This window comes from Phalaenopsis equestris, unplaced genomic scaffold (assembly GCF_001263595.1).
Source record: "Phalaenopsis equestris unplaced genomic scaffold, ASM126359v1 Scaffold000022, whole genome shotgun sequence".
Lineage (NCBI taxonomy): Eukaryota > Viridiplantae > Streptophyta > Magnoliopsida > Asparagales > Orchidaceae > Phalaenopsis > Phalaenopsis equestris.
The window spans coordinates 686926-706362 of NW_018164464.1; the positions used below are offsets into that span (position 1 = coordinate 686926).

Below are 19437 nucleotides of genomic sequence, written 5' to 3' on the forward strand. Positions count from 1 at the left end.
GAACGAGCCGAACACGAGCTGTTCGCGAACAACGAGCCAAATTGACAGCCCATAGTCTATGGGCTTCTTTGGAATCAATTTTGTTTTTTTTTATTTTTCTTTTGTTTTAAATACATGTTTGTTTAATGTTTTTTTTCTAAAAATAAATTAATATGTTTTCTAAAACACTCCAAATAATTTTTAGTTAAATTTGTTGCGAGTGTTTTTGAAAATAAACATGTTTTATTTCAAATCAAAACATAAATAAAACAAAATAAAAGGAAAAAATAAAAAATAAAAATGTTCTAAAATGGCCACTATACGAATCAAACATGTTTTCAAAACAAAATAAAAAATAACAAAAGAATAGAAAATAAAAGTGATGCTAAACTGGCCCTAATTATACATAAAGTATACATACCAATGGAGGTTCTGATTCTTGAGTCACGTAAGTTTGTATTTCAAGATGCAACCTTTCAGAGAAAGATGGACAAATGGATTGTACATCAATTGTTGAAAGAAGTGAGAGCTCCGCAGTTTTTTTGACAGCCCAAATAACCAAAATGTTCTTCGGCAAGTAGGGTTTTCCCTCGTTAGACAGATGCAGAATATCACTCAAGATAGCGAAAAAAGGTGAAATTCCAATGCCTCCAGCAATGAGAAGAAGATTTTCATACCTAAAACAGAAGAAAAAACCAAAAATTTTGGTAATTTTGTAAACAATTACTTCTATGATCAAATGTTTTATATAAATAGTGTAATGCTTAAAGAGAACTACTATTTATATTAGGGACATTTACATACATATCACCCAATCATCATGTATTTACATATCTCACACCTAAACTCTCATTTTTACATTTATACCACCCAAATCTTTCATCTCACATAAAAAATGCCACTACTTTAACTTCTAAAAAGTGAAATACACTTTTTCATGCACAAGGAAGGTGGCATGTAAAAATTGAAGTTCAGTGTTAGATAAGTAAATACATAAGAAATGAGTGGTATGTATGTAAATCTTTCTTTTTTATTATAAGAGGTCAATAAGTATACTCACATCAAGTGATATGGTACTTCATGCCCATATGGCCCTTCAACAGAGGCTGTTATCAGCTTAACTTGAGACTCTAAATTATTTTGAGGGTGCTCTGAGACTGTAGTGATGATGTCCCTCAACTTACAAGTCCATTCGCCGAGTACTTTTATAAGAATTGACAAATGGTGTTTGCCGTCCAAAGGACTCGAGGAAACACTGAAGGGGTGCCATTGCAGCCATGACAATTCTCGAACTTGAAGGAAGACGAAACTCAGAGCATTATAATGGAGTCCTACAATGGTAGTGAAAAAATGTATGAAAATAACGGACTTACTATTCGGGCAGCATTTCTCATCTTGTGTTAACCAGTCATATGATTAAAAATAGGGAAATTTACATACATAGCATACAATAGTTATGTATTTACTTATCTCACATATAAACTTACATATTTACATACCTTTGGTGCTTTAAACCAATATTCATGAAAAGGTGTACTTCGCTTTTAAAAAGTGGTAGCAGTGTTATTTTTTATGTGATATTAATAATTTGAGTGCTATGTGTGTAAATATGAAAGTTTAGGTGTGAGATATGTAAATTCATTAGTATTGTCTGCTAAAGATGTAAATGCCCTATAATTATAAAAAATTGAAATCTAAGGTGTAGGTTGCGGAGACTAGAAAAATACAGAAGAAATCCAACAAAACAACAGAAAAAAATCAACAAATATACTCGGTGGCTTGGAGAGGACCAACTCTAAAGTCCCGCATGGCCGGCAAGCAGCTGAAACTACATCAACGGTTGTACGTGATTGGCAGAACCTCAGGAAGCGATCGAGAATAAAAAGGAAAATTGCCCCAGCTGCGAAACTGAATATGAAATCTCCAACATGTAGAGCTAAGAAGACGACAAAGATCACGTACAGCTGATGAGTGTAGAAGAAAACTTCGAAGTAAGCCCGCCTTACAGGATGAAGAGATGTCACCCACATCAACAAGCCAGCAGATAGGCTAATAACCCCTGGAAGATTGGCAATACCAATGTCTCTCCAGTTTAGAATCTGTAACATAAATAATGCATTTCATTGGAATAATACAGAATATGATTCAAAAACATGATGTCCACTGCTATTTAATATCGTTTGGAAGAGCCTATTTTTGGGGCATTTACATACATACCACCCAACCTAAACTTTAACTTTACATTTATAGCACCCAAATCTTTCATATCACATAAAAAGTAGCACCATTTTAACTTTTAAAAAGTAAAATATACATTTTCATGCATTAGTGGTCATGCTCTGAAGTCAATTATGGCAATGGTTGTCGCCCTGAAATTTATGTACATCCATCTTCATTAGAAATACTTCTTTTTCGTCATTCTACTAACGATTCCTCATTTCCAGCTGTTCATCATTCACGTGTATGTTGTCTTTCGTAGTGCCTTCTCAACTAACAATTAACAGGAGAACTTGCCAAGTTAAGAGTCCTATATAAAAAGCAGCATTAATAGAGTAATTCTAAGAGAGCATAATTGTGGGCGTTTTGTTTCAGAAATGCAGAATAATTGAAATGTAGAATACTTTGAATGTTTTTGATTTATTTGGTTTAGTGTACCATAAATATAGGAGATAGCGTTTTATGTTTGGTTTGAAATAAAATGAGATAATTATAAAACTCGGAGGCAAACACCTGTGATGTGCAGTATTGGCGAACAAGGGACTATTAGGTATGGCTCATATGTCAGGAATTTGGAGTATCTTGAAATTGGAGAGGTGTGTCTTCTAGAATGAAGAGGTGTGTCTCTTCATGTGAAGAGGTGTCTCTTTGATTAGTGGGTTGGGGAGAGCGAGGGCGTGTTGGCAATTTATCTATGGGTTTTTTATGTCTATATATATGTGTAACCCTTGGGTATGTAACTGAACTCCCCCTCTGAAATAGTGAAATTTGTCACTCTGCTCCCGAGGATGTAGGCATCTTTGTCGAACATCGTTAAATCTCTGTGTTCTTCTTCTGGTTGTGTGTCTATTCCTGTGTTTTCTTCGCCCTAAATTTCACAACAGGGACGGTGGTGGTGACCGGCCGATGGCAAGTTGTAGTGTCAGTGGTGGGTGATGGGCAACAGTGAAGGGCAGTGGCTACAGCAACCTTTCATATGACGTATTTAGAATTCAATTGAATCAATTAACTTTCAATTCATCAAAATTGAAATAAAATGTGAGTTTTGAATTCATAAAACTATACATTGCATTCCATTTTCATCTAACCAAACACTAAAATAAAATAAAATAAAATAAAATAAAACTTATTCTATACGTGATACCCAATTAATACAGGTGACCAACAATCACTTAGTCACACCGAGAATAGAAGTCTTTCAGTGAGTCCAAGTTATGGAAGTCTTACTGTGAGAAAATGGCAATGGTCTGTCTTCTTTTTTATTCTCCATAATCTTAACTGAAACATACGAGATCCATTTTTCCCTTAGAAGTTGAAGAGGCATTTTGAGCAGATTTGGTAGCACACAACTCTAGATGAAGCGAGGAAAACTTCTTTAAGTACGTGGGTGAAGATAGTGCTCAAGTTTCAGCACTCGCTTTAACGCATCCTCTAGAATATAATCCTCTCGAAGCACATCTTCTAACCAATCTAGGATGAAATCTGAATGAAATCTTAAAATAATAGCTCTATAATTCTCAAAATGTAACATTGGACAATTTATTCATAAAAATAAGTCTTATAATCAATTTCACATCATTAAGCATTGATTTAGAGTGGCCAATTCATCAAACAGCTAAACATGAAAGGTAAGATACATTTACTTGAGAAATTACTGCATTTCATTCCGGTTCTCGAAAGGAGCTCGTATAGTCAATGAAGTTGTTGCTTTGTATTGACCAAAAAGATATTGGCATATACAATTACATTCATACAAGAAAAATCAAACTTGTCAATTACTAAATAAACTCATCAAGCCAAAAAAATGGTCCATAATAAAATATTTGTAGATCCAAACAACCATTAAAAGTCAGAAATTAAACCTTGACAGAGGAAAACATAGAACAGTCTAGATCTCAAGATGGCACCTTAGTAATATCAAGTAAAAGGCCTCTTGATCCAATAGTGAGGTAAATATGGATTTCCCTCCACATCAAGGTATCTAGGTTTCTAATATAATCCTCTAGAGGAAAAGGGGTAGCTCTATGTCCTTATGGTTGAGCTGGATAAGGTGGAAAAGGGTAGCCCTATCTTCTCCTCCGCTGACCCAAACACATCTCACCGCCCAAGCATATAGCTACCATGTATAATGTTAGGACCTCCCTTCATCTTCGTCCTTCTTAACTACACTCACCTTCACATGTCGCCCATACTCAATCTATCATCTCTTGCCTATATACACACACCGGTCTTTGGCCAAGTCGCTCCTCGCTGTGGCTGCCAATCCTTTCTGAAACCCATCGAATTTACTCTCTCTCTCTCTCTCTCTCTCTCTCTCTGGTTCAAGCTTTTCCTGCCACCTGGCCTCACAGATCGCCACATTCCTCTTCTTCCATAACCCACAGCCATCTTACCGCTTGAGCTCGATCCTAAATCATCTCCTCGCCCCTCAACGTCAACTCCATTAACTTCACCGATGAGCTAACTCTTTTAGTCATCAACCATCCACTCACATGCTAAAGCTTCCTAGCATAACTCCTTGTAGAGTTCCAAATCTAACATCTAGCCGAAGATTTTCATTCCTATACCCTACCCGTCCATCTCCCTGGCCCTTAATTTCTCCATAAAGCTAAAATAAAAAAATAAAAACCTGGCCCTTAATTTCTCCATAAAGCTAAAATAAAATAAAAAAAAAAGAAAAGAGGAAAATAAAGTATGTATTGAACTAACGTCGCTCCAGAAAACTCGTCATTTAATTAACTTTGTCGTCGACTTATGAGCAAGTGTATATGCTAAGTGAACTCATCACAATGCTTAAGTAACCATACATGTCTTTCTCAACTTGGAGAAAAGATCATAATAATTTTATAGATTTTCGCATGCAGGTGACAAATCCATACACCTTTTTTTTGGGGTTATGAGGAAGAAGACTTTGGACCGCCAAAAATCAAGTATTCATAATTATTTTTCTTGACATGGCAAACAAATTTGTGTTTAGCGTTCTGAGATAGAAGATCCTTGGTCATAGTTTACAACACCCATACACGGTTTGCATATAGCTGCAGGTAAGCCCACATTCCCCGCAAATCCCCTTTTGTGGGCAAGAAGTTAGGAGGCTGTCAATACTTACACTGACGAAGATTCAAATAGAATTAAATAAAAATTTCCTTTAGTGTACATAATGTGACTAAAAGAAAAACAAAAAAACAAGAAGTAAATAAATTTTAAAATGAAAAATATGACGTCAATATTGAAAAAAGAATGAATTTGAGAGTAGACTTATGGGTAACTTTATAGCCCTCCTTACTGACTACTCAGAACTATCAAAAACATGAACTACAATAACACATGAAAATGACCGAGAGTTGTTGTTTAAAGGCAAAGTAATAACCTTGCGATCTATCAAAATATTCATGCTGATCAAATGTAAGCAAGCCAATCTTGCTTTGAATACATAATAAGCTTATAGCCCGTGGAAAGCACTGCCGTTTTTTGGAAAATGCATGTGTAAGCAAACAAAAGGCAGCCTTTAAGAAGTTTAAAATGAAAAGTTTGCAAATAAACATGCAAACAATAAAATACAGATGATTTGAAGTCACGTGCATAAAGTATGAAATAGCTTTCAAATTTAATTACAATATCTTGAAAAGCGTGCAAGTGAATCTTGTAAGGAAGTGATAAGCAAGCAAACGCATCATATAAATGCATTAAAAGGACATTGAAGTATACCATGTAAATGCACCAAAAAACTTACAAGTACGCTATGTAAATGCAAAGAAAAACATGCGAGTGCACTAAAAATAATGCAAATACATCACCTAAAATTAACACAAATTTACAAGCGCACCAAAAAACTCATTACAGCGCCAAAATCAATATATCCACATATGCTTAGACAAGTGAGCTAGATACTCGAATCAAGATTTCAAAAATGCTAAGCAAAACTAAAAATAAAATGAACTTTGAATTTTGCTCCACTAGAGAAGCATGTCATTATTCTGCACTTCACAAACTTTATTTCTAAACTAACTAATCAAAATACTCACTATTGAGCCAAACCGCTTTGCCTATAGAACAGAATCATAAGTCTCACTTTTTATACAAGATCCTTCACATCCTAAGACAGAATAAGATAAAATTTGAACCCCACAAAAGACATAAAAATAATAAAGTTCCAAACAAATCATGATAACATCATGATTTCAAATCTTACTCTCTCTACACTATGCTTACAAAATAAATCCAAATATTTATACTTGGTCCTGATATAAGGAAGCAGAGTCAATGAGATTTGCAATGCATCAAATATCTAAGGGGCTGATTGGGATCAATTTTTGTTTTTTATTTTTTTGTTTTCGAAAACAAAAAAATTAAAACAAACATAAAAACAGTGTTTGCTTATCTGTCATTTGTTTTATTTCTATTTTTTATTTTATGGGAAAACACTTTTGTTTTTAAAATATTAAAAGCGGAATTTTTTTTTTGTTTTTAAAATACAAAAATAACCCTGTGCCAAGCCGTTATTTTATATCTGTGTGTGTGTGAGTTTATATATTATTAAATAACTTGAATAAATTTTATCTTACCTTCCTTGATCGACCCCTGAGCCACGCGCAGACGTGATTCAGGTCCCTCTGTACACAAGCTTCTCTGGCTTTAGCTACTGCACGAGCTCAGCCCTTCTTCTCCCATCTTCCTCTTTGTACGCAAGCCCTGAATCATACGAGGACTCAAGCTTCCGCTCTCTCCTTACAGAGCTGCAACATTCACCTTCGTCAACTCCTTCGACCATAGCTGAACACAGCAGTGAAACTGCTCGTCGACGCCGCCTCCCTCTTCCTCCTCCTTGCTTGACAGAGACGTTTGTCGACGTTCTTACCTCCGGCTACGGGGATGCCCAAATTTGCGCCTGTCACTCTTCTGCATCTCAGTTGTTCGATTCTTCTTCTCCTCCTTCGTTTCCCTCATTTCCTCTCCTACGGTTACTAAAAAAGGGATGTTCCATGGTTCACCATAAAATAATACAAATAAAATACGATCAAGGCTAAAGTCTTGATATTCTTCAATAGTTCAACCCCTTGAATTGTAAATTATTGGATATATTGGATATGACACAGACTTCTTTAACTAAGATCAACTTAAAATTATGAACAAACATTCACTCCAAGCTTATTAAATCTTCAAGGATGATACAACAAAAATCTCTTGATCATTTTAGGTTAACTACTTCCATAAGCTAAATAGAGTCTACAATGAGTCTACAATAACCTGAATGATAGAATCATGAGATCTTCATTGAGTTTGTCATCATTTCTCTCATCATCCACTCTAAGATAGGGGTGTTGAATTTTTTTGGATTAAAACCAAAAGTATTTTAACCTAAAACTAAAAATTGACCACCTAATAACTAAGCCTTAATCCAAAGTTTTTTTTCTTCTTCTTTTTTTTTTTTGTAAAAAATGATAATTACCAAAGCAACTAATTTGCTACAAAAATTAACCACAAGGCATGTGTCAACAAAAAGCTCACCAATTAAAGAAGCTATTGTGGAAAGTGTTTCATGTTAAATAAAAATCTTAAACTAATAAATTAAACTCAATGACTAATTTACCAAACGGAACTAATTCTAAAAATTTTCCGTGCAAAATGGCTCTAGCAATCTTAAACTATTAAGTTAAACTTACTTGTTCGAGCAGTCGTCCCTGCATTGCCCACGCTATCATAAGAAACAGCCCATGCAATGTGAAAATAGCCATGGTTAGATGTCCCAGCCAGACATGATATCTAGTAGCTTGCTCAAATGGAATATCTGTCATTCGGAGAAGAATCGACCCTCTTGAAACAGGAAGAAATAGAAATGCTAGGCAAAACAATCCAATTAAGCCCAAACGAAGCCCCATGATCTCTAGCATCAACTCGCTGCAATTAAAATATTAATTTTCATCAATATTCAGTAGGAACTCGCAAAAAATAGTGCTAGACAAAAACACTTTCATCTAATTTGCAACTATCAACTTGTGCATTTCTGATTTTTCTACAAAAAGATCATCACTAAGAAGGGACGTTAACTGATTAAAAGACAACAAAGAAAATTGAAGGGCGCCCAGGAAGGCTACTCAATGATAAATAGCATGTTGCACCCTTATAATTATCATTAAAGAAAAGTTTAGCTTTCTCCTCAATAAGGGTTTGCTTGCTTCAAAAAAAGTTCAAAAAGGGAAGGAAGTCAAAGATCAAGCGAGTTTGAGCAAGTTAACCTCGGTTTAAAATTAAAATTTGATTTCAACTCAAGCAAAGTTTGAGTTGGGCAAAACAAGACCTATTGGAATATATATATATATATATTGTATCATATTTTGAGCTGCTAACTTGCTTTAAAATTGAATTGAAATAATCTCAAGCGACCCATACACAAATCAAAGCAAATCAGGCCTGAATAGATTAAATGCAAGTATTCATGCATTGAATTTTGAGTTTCAAATGTAACTGGCGGTCCTAATGTCAGGTTCGATCTTTAATGGTCATAGAGTTGAAAAGCATAATGACTAGAGGCCATTAATACACATTACACAAGAGTTGCCCTAAGAAAATAAAGGTCAACTCCACTCAAACCTCTTACACTTAAGTTAGATAACAATAAGGATTCGATCTCGTTGAATCAGTAGAGCGGGGTTGTGGGAATCCAAATGTTGCTCATATTCAAGTGAGATGATTTGCTCTTTAAAATTTGAGGTTTTTAGGGCTGGCATAAGAATGAAGTTGGAGACGGATCATTGGGCAGAATACGTTAATGAAATAGCGCTTCAAATCTAATGACTAATTGCAGTAGGAATCACAAGGAATGGAATTTAATAATTCTCTCTATTAGCATTAACATGCTATGATTTACATCAATTAGTTAGCAAAAAAGTGAAGATGAAAGCAAACCATATTGATTTAAAGTTTCTAGAAATTTGGATCACTCCATAATGTATTGAATAGACCTGCTTATAGATCTGGGCATAAGAAATTTTTCAATAGCTAAGAATTTCTGAAAGGAATAACAAATATGAAAACAGTCTAGTCCATTTTGCCTTCAAAATTATGCTTTCAAAAGAAAGTTAAAATTTTCATTGATCTAAACTAAATGAAGCAAGTCAAGCCAACCTAAAAAGGATCATAGTTTGTGTTGTAATGAATCTCAATTATTAGGCTAGATAGACCCGGTCTACAAGGGGAGGCCCCTTCTATTATAAATAGAAGGGGTGGCTTGTAGGGGAGGGTTGAGGGGAAAGGAACCAAGGAGGCAAGGAATGAGAATTAAGAGGAAGTAGAGAAGAAAGGGAGAGGCTTTAAGGATTGAGGGGAGAATCTTGGGATCTAGGGTCGAGGTTATTAGAGAGAGATCGTGGTAAGATGGGAGCTCAGTGAGATCTTGGGTCGAGGTGAGTCGAGAGAGAGATCTGGAGCTTATTCCTCAATGGTGTAGAAGCCTTGTAATTCTTCTCTATTATCTTAGTGGATTTGGTTGATTACCTCCCGTGGATGTAGGTCCGAATGACCGAACCACGTAAATCCTCTTGTTTGCTTATGTTCCTGTGTTTGCATCTTCTTTGTTGTGATTTGTGGTTTGTTCTCTTGCCAAGATTGAGGAAAGAAAGTGTTTTTCCCACAACAGTTTGATTAAGGCTTTAAACCCATACCAAGCGGCTCCCATGCTATTGGCTAGTAGAAAAGATGGTGATTGGTTCATAACGAAATAAAATGTGATATCTTCCCAAATAATAGTAGAGGAAGCTCCCTAAGCATCATAAAATTAAACTAAGTAAACAAGGTAAACTTAAGATAGCAAAGCACCTCTAGCTCGAGCTAAGGTAGAAATTCAGGGGCATCAAAAGCTCCCTAAGAATCATGATGAAATAGAAGCATGTGGACGTGTGTATCTTCTATGGTAAATGAGAAAGGGTGGAGGCTTTTTGGGATTTTATCCATCTACTTGGACTGGCTATAATTAGTTGCACCCCAAGGAAAGGGGAGGAGGCACTACAAACTTGTAGGTGGCACTCACAAGGGCCTTAAGGCTTGCAATATTAAACAAAATTTTATACAAAATGACGAAAATCTTACAGTTTATAAGGTTAAAAAAAAAAGCAAATTATGTGTGTTGAATTGGACAATCTAATGATCTGAGCCAAGTTTTTATTTTGGTTTACTTTAGTCTTTTTTTAATTATTATTTTTTTATAGCTTTTGTTTAATTTCATTTGTAGTTCATTTGAAGCATACATATGATCATAATCACTTTAGAGAATATGTTGTGTTTTTAAATTTTTATGCTCATTTTGTTGGGTTAAATATTTTTTTTTTAATTTTTTTTATGCTCACTATTCTATAATTTGGCCACTCTTTTATTATTCAATCACTATTTATAGATTCAGCCCTCTATTGAGGCATCTACATTCTCAGATTTCAATTTTTTCCACTCCAACTATTCTATATCGGGCTTACCTTGGCTACTTGTTGTTGGCTTTGTCAAGCATCTGTGATTTTTTGTTGATTAGTCTTGTTATTGGCTTCATAGTCTTTTTTTTTTACTTGGACTATGGTTTAATTTGTTTATTTCATTATCGGTTATTGTTTCATTGAATCCTACGACTACAACCTGGATGATTAATGGTAACCATTTTATTGGATTTTCTTAGAGCATGAATTGCTCACCATAAGTTTTCTTCTTGGGCCTGAATTACACCATTGTTACAATATGTTTTCCGTTTTTGATAACCATGAATTGCAGGCCAAACTTTTTTATTCTAGGATTACCACAAAGCTAAGGATTGTGTTTCAAGTATTGTAGCAAATGTCTAAATTTGCTGTAGCTATGGATTGCACTTTCAATACTATATCAAGTCCTAAAATTCTAGCATTTGGATTCAAAAGTGATACTCGAAGAAGATACTCAAATCATAATAAAAATAGAAATATTATTGTTGAAATCTAATAGAATTGCAAACAAGGACTTTTGACACTTAGGAAATAGCAAAATCAACCAAAAAGACACCCTAAAATAGAGCTGAAGGTGGTGGCCAGCAGCAGGGCAGCAGGTAGGTGTCGGTTTAGAGGTGGTTGGGAGAGTGCAAGAGTTGGAACTGGTTCTGACAACATTTGGAAATCAGGTGCAGGGGTTATGGGGTGCTGTCTTAGTAGTTGTAGGGGGTGTTGCGGTGGAAGGAAGGCCGATTGGGTAGTAGCAAAGAAGCAGGTGGGTGGGCTCGTTGCAGAAAATGGGTGGGCCAGTGTTGACCTCATTTCTGGATGAGGTTCTTTTTTGTCTCTCCTTAGAGCCTTCTCTCCTTAGAGCCTAGGGTCTAGCTTTAGGCTTCCCCTGTTTGACCCTCATAGAGGACTAGTACGGAACACACCTCTCATAGAATTTCGAACCACTTCTTGACCCATTTTGTGGAGACCTCGAGTTTCGAGTTTCGCATGGGCGGTCCCAAATCCTCGACATTCTGTTGAGTTGATTAGTATCGACACATGAAACTCGAGTCGAGTTCCTACATTAATAGGAGCAGCCCTTAGGGAACCCCTTTTGCGACCCGAAAGCTCGATAACGCCGCATTTTACGCACGCATCGCACCCCACACAATTTTGACTTAAATTGACTCGTCCGCCGGCAAACTCGTCCGGACGACCTCGGATGACGAAACGGACTGCACCGACGTGTCCGTTTAGCTAGAAATGCCACCCATATCTCTATAGTTTCGCGCACGAGCGTCTAGCACGGATATTGATGCACCTTTTTAGCAGTGTGCGGGCCCGGGCTCAGCTCAGGTTCGACTCGGGTTCGATTCAGGTTGGACTCGGGCTGAACACAGGCTAGGCACCAGCTCACCTGAATTTGAAATTCAAATTTCAAAATTCAAATAAATTATTTAAATTTGTCTTAATTGAATATAATCACAGGTCTTATTGTTTTTATTTAACCTCCCCCTGTATTTGGAATTCATTAATTTCCCCGCCTGCCAGTAACGGCTATTGATCCCGCTGCCTATTTCTTTCTCCCGCTCGAGGCTCTCGCCTGGCCTTCCTCCTCTGCCTTTCCAGAACGCCTGCTCCTCCTGCTTCTGCTCGATCTCGCTCGACAGAGATCCTCGCCTCCCTGATCGCACTCGCCTGCTCCTCCCTCTTGTGCACGACAGAAGAGCTGCTCAATCCGTCTCCCGCACGATTGCCTGTTCCTGGCCTTCCTCCTCTGCCTTTCCAGAACGCCTGCTCCTCCTGCTTCTGCTCGATCTCGCTCGACAGAGATCCTCGCCTCCCTGATCGCACTCGCCTGCTCCTCCCTCTTGTGCACGACAGAAGAGCCGCTCAATCCGTCTCCCGCACGATTGCCTGCTCCTCCCTCTCGAACGCGATAGAAGAGCCGCTCGATCCCCGTCTCCCGCACCGAAGCCATCTCCGCTCGATCCCGCCTCTCGCTCGACGCCTTCGTCTGCTCCTACCCGCTTGACGCCTTCGCCTGCTCCTACCCGTTCCTCCGCTTGACGCCTTCGCCTCTGCGAATAAGAAGGCTCGCCTCCTTCCTCTCCTCCTTGGATTCGTTCGATCATACCCTGATCGGCTCCCTCATCGCAGAAAGCTTCCCGCTCGCCTTCTTCCTCCCCTGTTCGGCCCCAGCTCCTCTTCTGCGAACAAAAGAGTCTGCCCGAACTCCCTCTTCTTCATACAGGAGAGGCTTCTGTTACTGTGTGATCTAATTCTTCGGTACAGGTCCAAACTTCTCGCTTTAAACTTTGTTTTCTTTCACATAGATACCTTAATCAAAACTTTTAAATCTATTGAAGGTAAAAGAAGAATACAATCCTTTAATTTTGAAGAAGAATAAAATTAAAGTTGGTTACTGTTCTCTCTGGATTAGAATTCAACAGGAAGGCTGAAACTCTTGCACTCATATGCTTACAATTCAGTTTATTTTCTTTAGTCAAGGAAGAATTATACACATGCATTCATATTCTCTACCTGCTGCTTTTTACGGAAATGTTAGTTCTATGTGATGCAATCTTAATCTTGAATAGCTATTGTTATAATTGGGTTAAATTTGCAGAACTTGCCCTAGACGCATTTAGAATACTTCAGTGTTTGGAGTAGGAACCATGTGACTCATTCTCCTTAGATACTACAACTACTGATAGCAGCTACACAGGGGGGGAAATCTGAAGTTTACATGCTTTTCTTCTTACTTTTGCAAAGATCTAAGGGTCCTCTGCTTTTGATTGGTGGAAGAGGGTGGAAGTTATTCATGCAATATAAGGGTTTCTTGTGAACTGACTTATCTAGGCTGATTTGGGAATTGAGGAAAACATTCCACTCAATTCAAACGTATATTTACATATCTCACATATAAACTCTGCCCATTGCATTCATGCCATGCGAATCTTTCATACCATATAAAACTTACTGCAATTTTGGGTAGGAAGTTGCATGTCACCTCTGATCATCCGGGAGAGGGGGGGTTGTTTTACTACAATTTTAATCACTGTTTTGGAGGAATTCAACTCATCATTTGGGGGATGTTTTAATCGCTGTTTTGGCGGAATTAAACCCCTCATTTGGGGACTATTTTAATCGCTATTTTGGTGGAACTAAACCCATCATTTGGGGACTGTTTTAATCGTTGTTTTGGTGGAACTAAACCCATCATTTGGGGACAATTTTAATCACTGTTTTGGAGGAATTCAACTCATCATTTGGGGGATGTTTTAATCGCTGTTTTGGCGGAATTAAACCCCTCATTTGGGGACTATTTTAATCGCTATTTTGGTGGAACTAAACCCATCATTTGGGGACTGGTTTATCATTGTTTTTGAGGATTTTGTGTTCCATTTAAATGTTGTTTGAGGTTTCAATCACTATAGAGTGTTGTAGGAGTGCTGCGAGGTTCTGAAATTAATGATTTGGAGTGCTGCGATGTGCTGAAATTAATGATTTGGAGTGCTAGTTGCTGCCCAGTGTCGTAGGAAGCGCTGTAGGGTGTTGTCCAATGCTTCTAGTTGCTGCCCAGTGTCGTAGGAAGCTGTAAGATCACTGTCCAACGCTTCTAATTGCTGCCCCGAGCTGTAAGAGCTATAGGACCGTTGTCCAATGCTTCTATTTGCTCCCCAGTGTCATAGGAACCGTCTAGTTGCTGCCCACCACAATTTGGGTTCGTTTGGAAGTCGTCTAGTTGCTGCCCACCACGATTTGGGTTCATTTGGAAGTCATCTAGTTGCTGCCCACCTCAGTTCGGATTTGTAGGAAGTCGCATAGGTGCTGCCCATTGCTGTTTGGGTTCATAGGAACTCATGTAGGCGTTATTCGAAATTCTTAGCTGCTATCCGGAGTCGTAGGATCACCGTACACATTTGCTAGTTGCTTACCGGAGCTGTAGGAGATCGTAGGATCACCATACTAGCTCGCTAGTTGCAGTAAGGAGTTGTAGGAGACCTTAGGATCACCCCTTTTGGAATTCCTAGTTGTTTCTACAACTTATTCTACTGTTTACTGTTTTCTTCTTTTCACTGCAATTTATTTAAATTCCTTGCAAATTACGTTGTACTTTGTGAGTTAAACATGCAATAACAATATGCAACAGGAATAGCAGCAGCAGATACGCCACGTACGCAGATACATTTTATTTGTTGTTATTTTTTTATTGCAATTACTCTTACTCTAACACATTATGCAGATACTGAATACAATCTTACTTTCAAAACAAAACGATTTTTCAAAATAAAAAAAACAAAACATAACACGTTCTTTCGAACTTACGGGAGTCCTTCGGAGGAGGTAACCCACGGTTGCTAACGAGATCTCCCCGGTTTAAATGAGTTTCACAACTCGTTTAAACTAAGTAAGTTCAAATAGAAATAGTGATATCGGAACGAGGGAACCGTGAGATCCTAACCGGTGTCGCTCTAATCAACTTGAACCCCCTCAATGACAACCAAACTGAGACATTAAAACACACATGGTAAAACTGTTTGAACTTTAGACTTTAGGACTGTTACTACGACGAGGAACTCGGAGCAACTTCGCGGACAAGGAGTTTGGAGCGAGTGGAGGCGGCCGTCATTCTACAACAGCAGAATGAGTCTACATAGTTTAAACAACCTATAGGACTTTGAGGTAGCTCGCCTAGAGCGACGTAAAACCTCACCCTCTTTTAGGCCCTGCACAACCATGTTGTGCAGCGTAAGTCCTAACTCGTCTTAGGTTCCAAGGTTGTCATACAGAATGACGTAAAACATCTTATCTTCGCGGGCTATTTGCATAACTAGTTATTATGCAAGTGTAAACCCTAACTAATAAAATTGATGTGATTTAATATTCAGATAAAATATTTCTCTAAAACACAGTCACACAGTAGGAAAGTTTGGGAGGTCACTGAGGATTCCCCTTAGAATTTAAAATATTTCTCTAAAACACAGTCACACAGTAGGATAGTTTTGGAGGCCACTGAGGATTCCCTTTAGAATCTGTGACATCCTCCACCCTTTACTTCCTTTGGACTCCTGAAAGGATTGTTCACACTTGAGTCACTCCCACTTGTTTTTTTCACGTCCTACCTTGAAAACCTGAACCTTAAATTCTTGAAGATTAGAACCACTGATCATTATCGAGAGTTTTCTCACTTGGGATGTAATTAACTATACGGGCTTGCCTCTATAGGGAACTTGGAACCCAGGTAAAATAAACCTCATTTAATCTTTGTATTAAATAGGAGAATTTGTCGGTCACATATAAAAGGTTCGCAGACCAAATGGATGTCACAAATCTCGTAGTTTGTATGATTGGGTCCACCGTCGCGGGGTACATTTATCTTTCGAGAAGGTGTATCATTTGTGGTATCGGGCACGATCATACAAATTATTGGGCAAATGAAATCTAGTCGGTCTCATTTTTTTTCAAAATTAAAATACACTTTTTTTATAAATAAAAATTTTCCCAAATTATAGTTTTTGGACTACCATTTGATTTTCGTGTCTGTTTTTTGGCATCTCCTTCAAGATCTGCACTAAGATGTCTCAAAATCTATGATGTTCTGCATCACATTCACATGAAAATAAGAAACACGCACTTCAACTTTAGAAAATGAGTGAAGGTTAATCAGCTTCAATCAAAGAAAAGTAATGAGGCTACTCTACCTTTTTTCTTTCAATGTTATTGAAGATCCCTCAATCATTCCCTGGCTTTGGACTATATATGCAGCAAGAGACCAAAAAACATATGCAGCAAATAGAACTATTCCAATCAGCTCTGCAGCAGAGACAACACCAAAGGGTCCATCCACAAGAACAGGAAATGTCCACAAACGATACCGTGGAAACTTATAATTGTTCCTCCTGTCAGACAAGTAAAATTCATGAACAAAACAGTTCATCGGAATCGCTTAATTCATCTTCCTATTACCACTTAAATACATCAGAACAAATTAATTGACATGAGATTTATTTATTTATTTATTACTGCGTTGTCAGAAAGCTTCGTACTCAATTTTCTCTCCAGAGAAGGCAGCTACATATATAAATGCCAGGATTGCAATGACGAGAATCGGAGCACTGAATCCAAGGAATATACTTCCTGCAAATTCGTACAAATATAAACAATAAACCAAGTAAAAGTTCCTCTCAGGTGAAAAAAATTTGATTATTAGAGCAGAAAACAATTCCAACCTGTGACCCCGAAAAAAGATCCTCGAGTAGATTTAATCCATTTTGAATATAATTTTTGCACAAACTCTGTCGGGAAGAAAAATATTGCAGCAACCCAGACAACGAAGATCACCCACATCAAGGATTTAATCACAAATTTTGCCAGAGTTTGGAGAATAGCCCTGTTCTTGGAGTACCCGAACTCCAATTTTCTTTCCCTTAGAAGGGGCGCCGAAGCTGAGAGATCAGCCATGTAGGAGCCAAGTTGACCTAATTCTACCAGTGGCAATTGGTTTCCTCAACAGTCATACTAGAACATTACCATAATCGTTCCTTTTATATGCAGACAGACGGATCCCATGATCGCACTCCCAATCATCTCATCCATCGAGTAAGACGTTTGAGGCTCTCATAACCGAACACAAAAGCGTGAAAAATAAGAGGGAGAACAAATTACAGAGAAGAGCAAATAAAACTCTAAAATCGACTCAATTTTAAGAAAAAGAATAATAAAAAGGGAATGAAGATAGATGAAACTAGAAGGATGCTAATAAGATAGTCTGCTATAAATGCCCATCACGCATTCTACCTGATTAATTGTATATAGATAACAAAAAGCTTACGCCACATAAAATGAGAGAATAAAACATATAAAAACAAGGAAGGATTAGAGTTCACTCTTTTCCAAATAATTCTTTTCGTCCAAATTTAAGTGGCGGCCATTGCTGGACTGGTTTGAAGTCTGGGTTCCATATGACGCTGACCCGATTGGAGTAGAAAAGAAGAGAAGCGATAACAGCGACGCAGCAATTGCAGCATTGAAGACTGTTGGAAGAAGACAGTCCAGGAGAGCATTCAAGAAGATAAGGAGGAGGTTGTCATCGAATTGAAGGTGCTGGAAGTCGTGAATGCGGTGAGTGCGGTCGTACTCATATAATGATCTGGATGGAAGAGAGATTCGCATGTTTAACTTAAAATTACATACATACCCGGCAATTTACTAATTTCAATATATATATGAATTTTATAGATTTGTTAAAATTATATAATTATTACACATCACGAAATTTTTATATATTAATGTCTACGTTTTTATCAGATGTGTTAGCATCATATAAAATTATTTTTTAAAATCAAAATATATTTTTTCATTTAAAATTTTATGGCACAAAAATATAATAAATATAAATATAAAAGTATAAATATTAGATATGTAAATCCAGAAGATTCATGGCATAGAAATAAATATAATTAAGTTATTAACATATGTGTGTGCTCCATGCCGAAAATTTATAGCTTTAGAGCGATAATAGATAGAAAAGTAGCAAGAAAATATAGTGTGAGTTTTTTTTTGTGAAAATTTTCTAAAAGTGAATAATCACGGGCTCTTAATCATATTAATCCATAATAGATGTGTAAGAACAATGGGGCGCTCTTTCTAAAAAATGCGAGAACAAGATTAATACTTTACAACATATACAACATTTATCGTTATATAGTGTTCAAAACAACGTAGCTATTAGGAACAATCACCTTATTTGACAGTAGCAGGCGATGATGGTGGTTGATAGCTACAGATGTCGCAAGTTATCCCGAGATCTTTAATATGGTTGTTATACTTTAGGATTGCATTTGGGATACGATGGTAGCAAGTTGGGGTCATTGGAGCAATGAGCATGTACGACCAAAGGTGGTCAATGACAGTTTGCGGTCGTCGACGGTAATTGGCGTCAATGTAGACTATAAGTTATCATTGGGTCTTGAGACCAAAACAAGCTCTATAATTTCTTCTCTTCCCCTACTCTTGTCAAGTGAAGAAAAATACTTATTTATAGCCTTTAAGAGAGGGTGTGTTGGTCTTTTGATGAATAACTTCCTCCAACACGTGAGTGTATGACCAATATTAACCCCCTTCATCAACAGCTCTAATATGTTATATGAATGACTTAAGATTGTATTAGGGTAATTGATGGAACACATGTAGTTGTACACACGTCCAACAGTTAAAAGATTGCATGCATTAGACGTTATAGTTTACCAACATAAAATGTTATGGCTCTATCTGATTTTAATATATGGTTTCTTTTTATAATGGTTGGATAGGAAAACAACGCACATGATAGTTGAATATTCAAATTTTGTACTGCTCTCAAATACATCTTTCCGCAGCCGCCTCCAGGTTTGCTTGAATATGCATAAATTAAATAATTTTTTTCACTGCAATACTAATAGTCATACTTTTAAAATGGAAATATTATTTAGTTGATGTTATACATTCAATACAAAGATGATATCTCAAACCCTTTCTTGATATAAAATATTATATTCCTAATTTTGAAAAAGGTAAAAACATAATTTGGGGCAAAAAAGAAATGTTTAATAAGTGATACTCATCTTTGCGTGATTTTATTAAGAGGGCATTTAGGATTTGGAAAAAAAATGGATTATTCTACTAGATATGTCCACATATCCACGTTAAAAAAGAGAAGATTGTGGTAGCTATAGTAGATCTGCATGATCACATTCATCGACATTCTTCATGTAGTAATATTGATTTTAGCATTACATGTGAAAATCAATTAAAAAAATCTATT

General features: G+C 37.0%; 1 protein-coding gene across 2 annotated transcripts in view; it reads right to left on the reverse strand.

The window, feature by feature from the left end:
- Positions 1 to 17763, reverse strand: part of LOC110018408 (ferric reduction oxidase 6-like) — a 22475-nt gene extending 4712 nt beyond the window's left edge. Inside the window, exons 1-8 of one of the 2 annotated variants that reach the window (XM_020715717.1) lie at positions 17522 to 17763; positions 16865 to 17251; positions 16682 to 16772; positions 16337 to 16534; positions 7860 to 8094; positions 1751 to 2078; positions 1040 to 1310; positions 401 to 656 (exon numbers count right to left, since the gene is read on the reverse strand). In XM_020715717.1, the coding sequence (XP_020571376.1) occupies positions 401 to 656; positions 1040 to 1310; positions 1751 to 2078; positions 7860 to 8094; positions 16337 to 16534; positions 16682 to 16772; positions 16865 to 17096 (1611 nt within the window). In that variant the 5' untranslated portion in view covers positions 17097 to 17251; positions 17522 to 17763. Of the gene's footprint in view, positions 1 to 400; positions 657 to 1039; positions 1311 to 1750; positions 2079 to 7859; positions 8095 to 16336; positions 16535 to 16681; positions 16773 to 16864 lie in introns of both variants that reach the window. The other variant, XM_020715716.1, reaches the window with a different exon arrangement.
- Positions 17764 to 19437: the final 1674 nt, after the last annotated feature.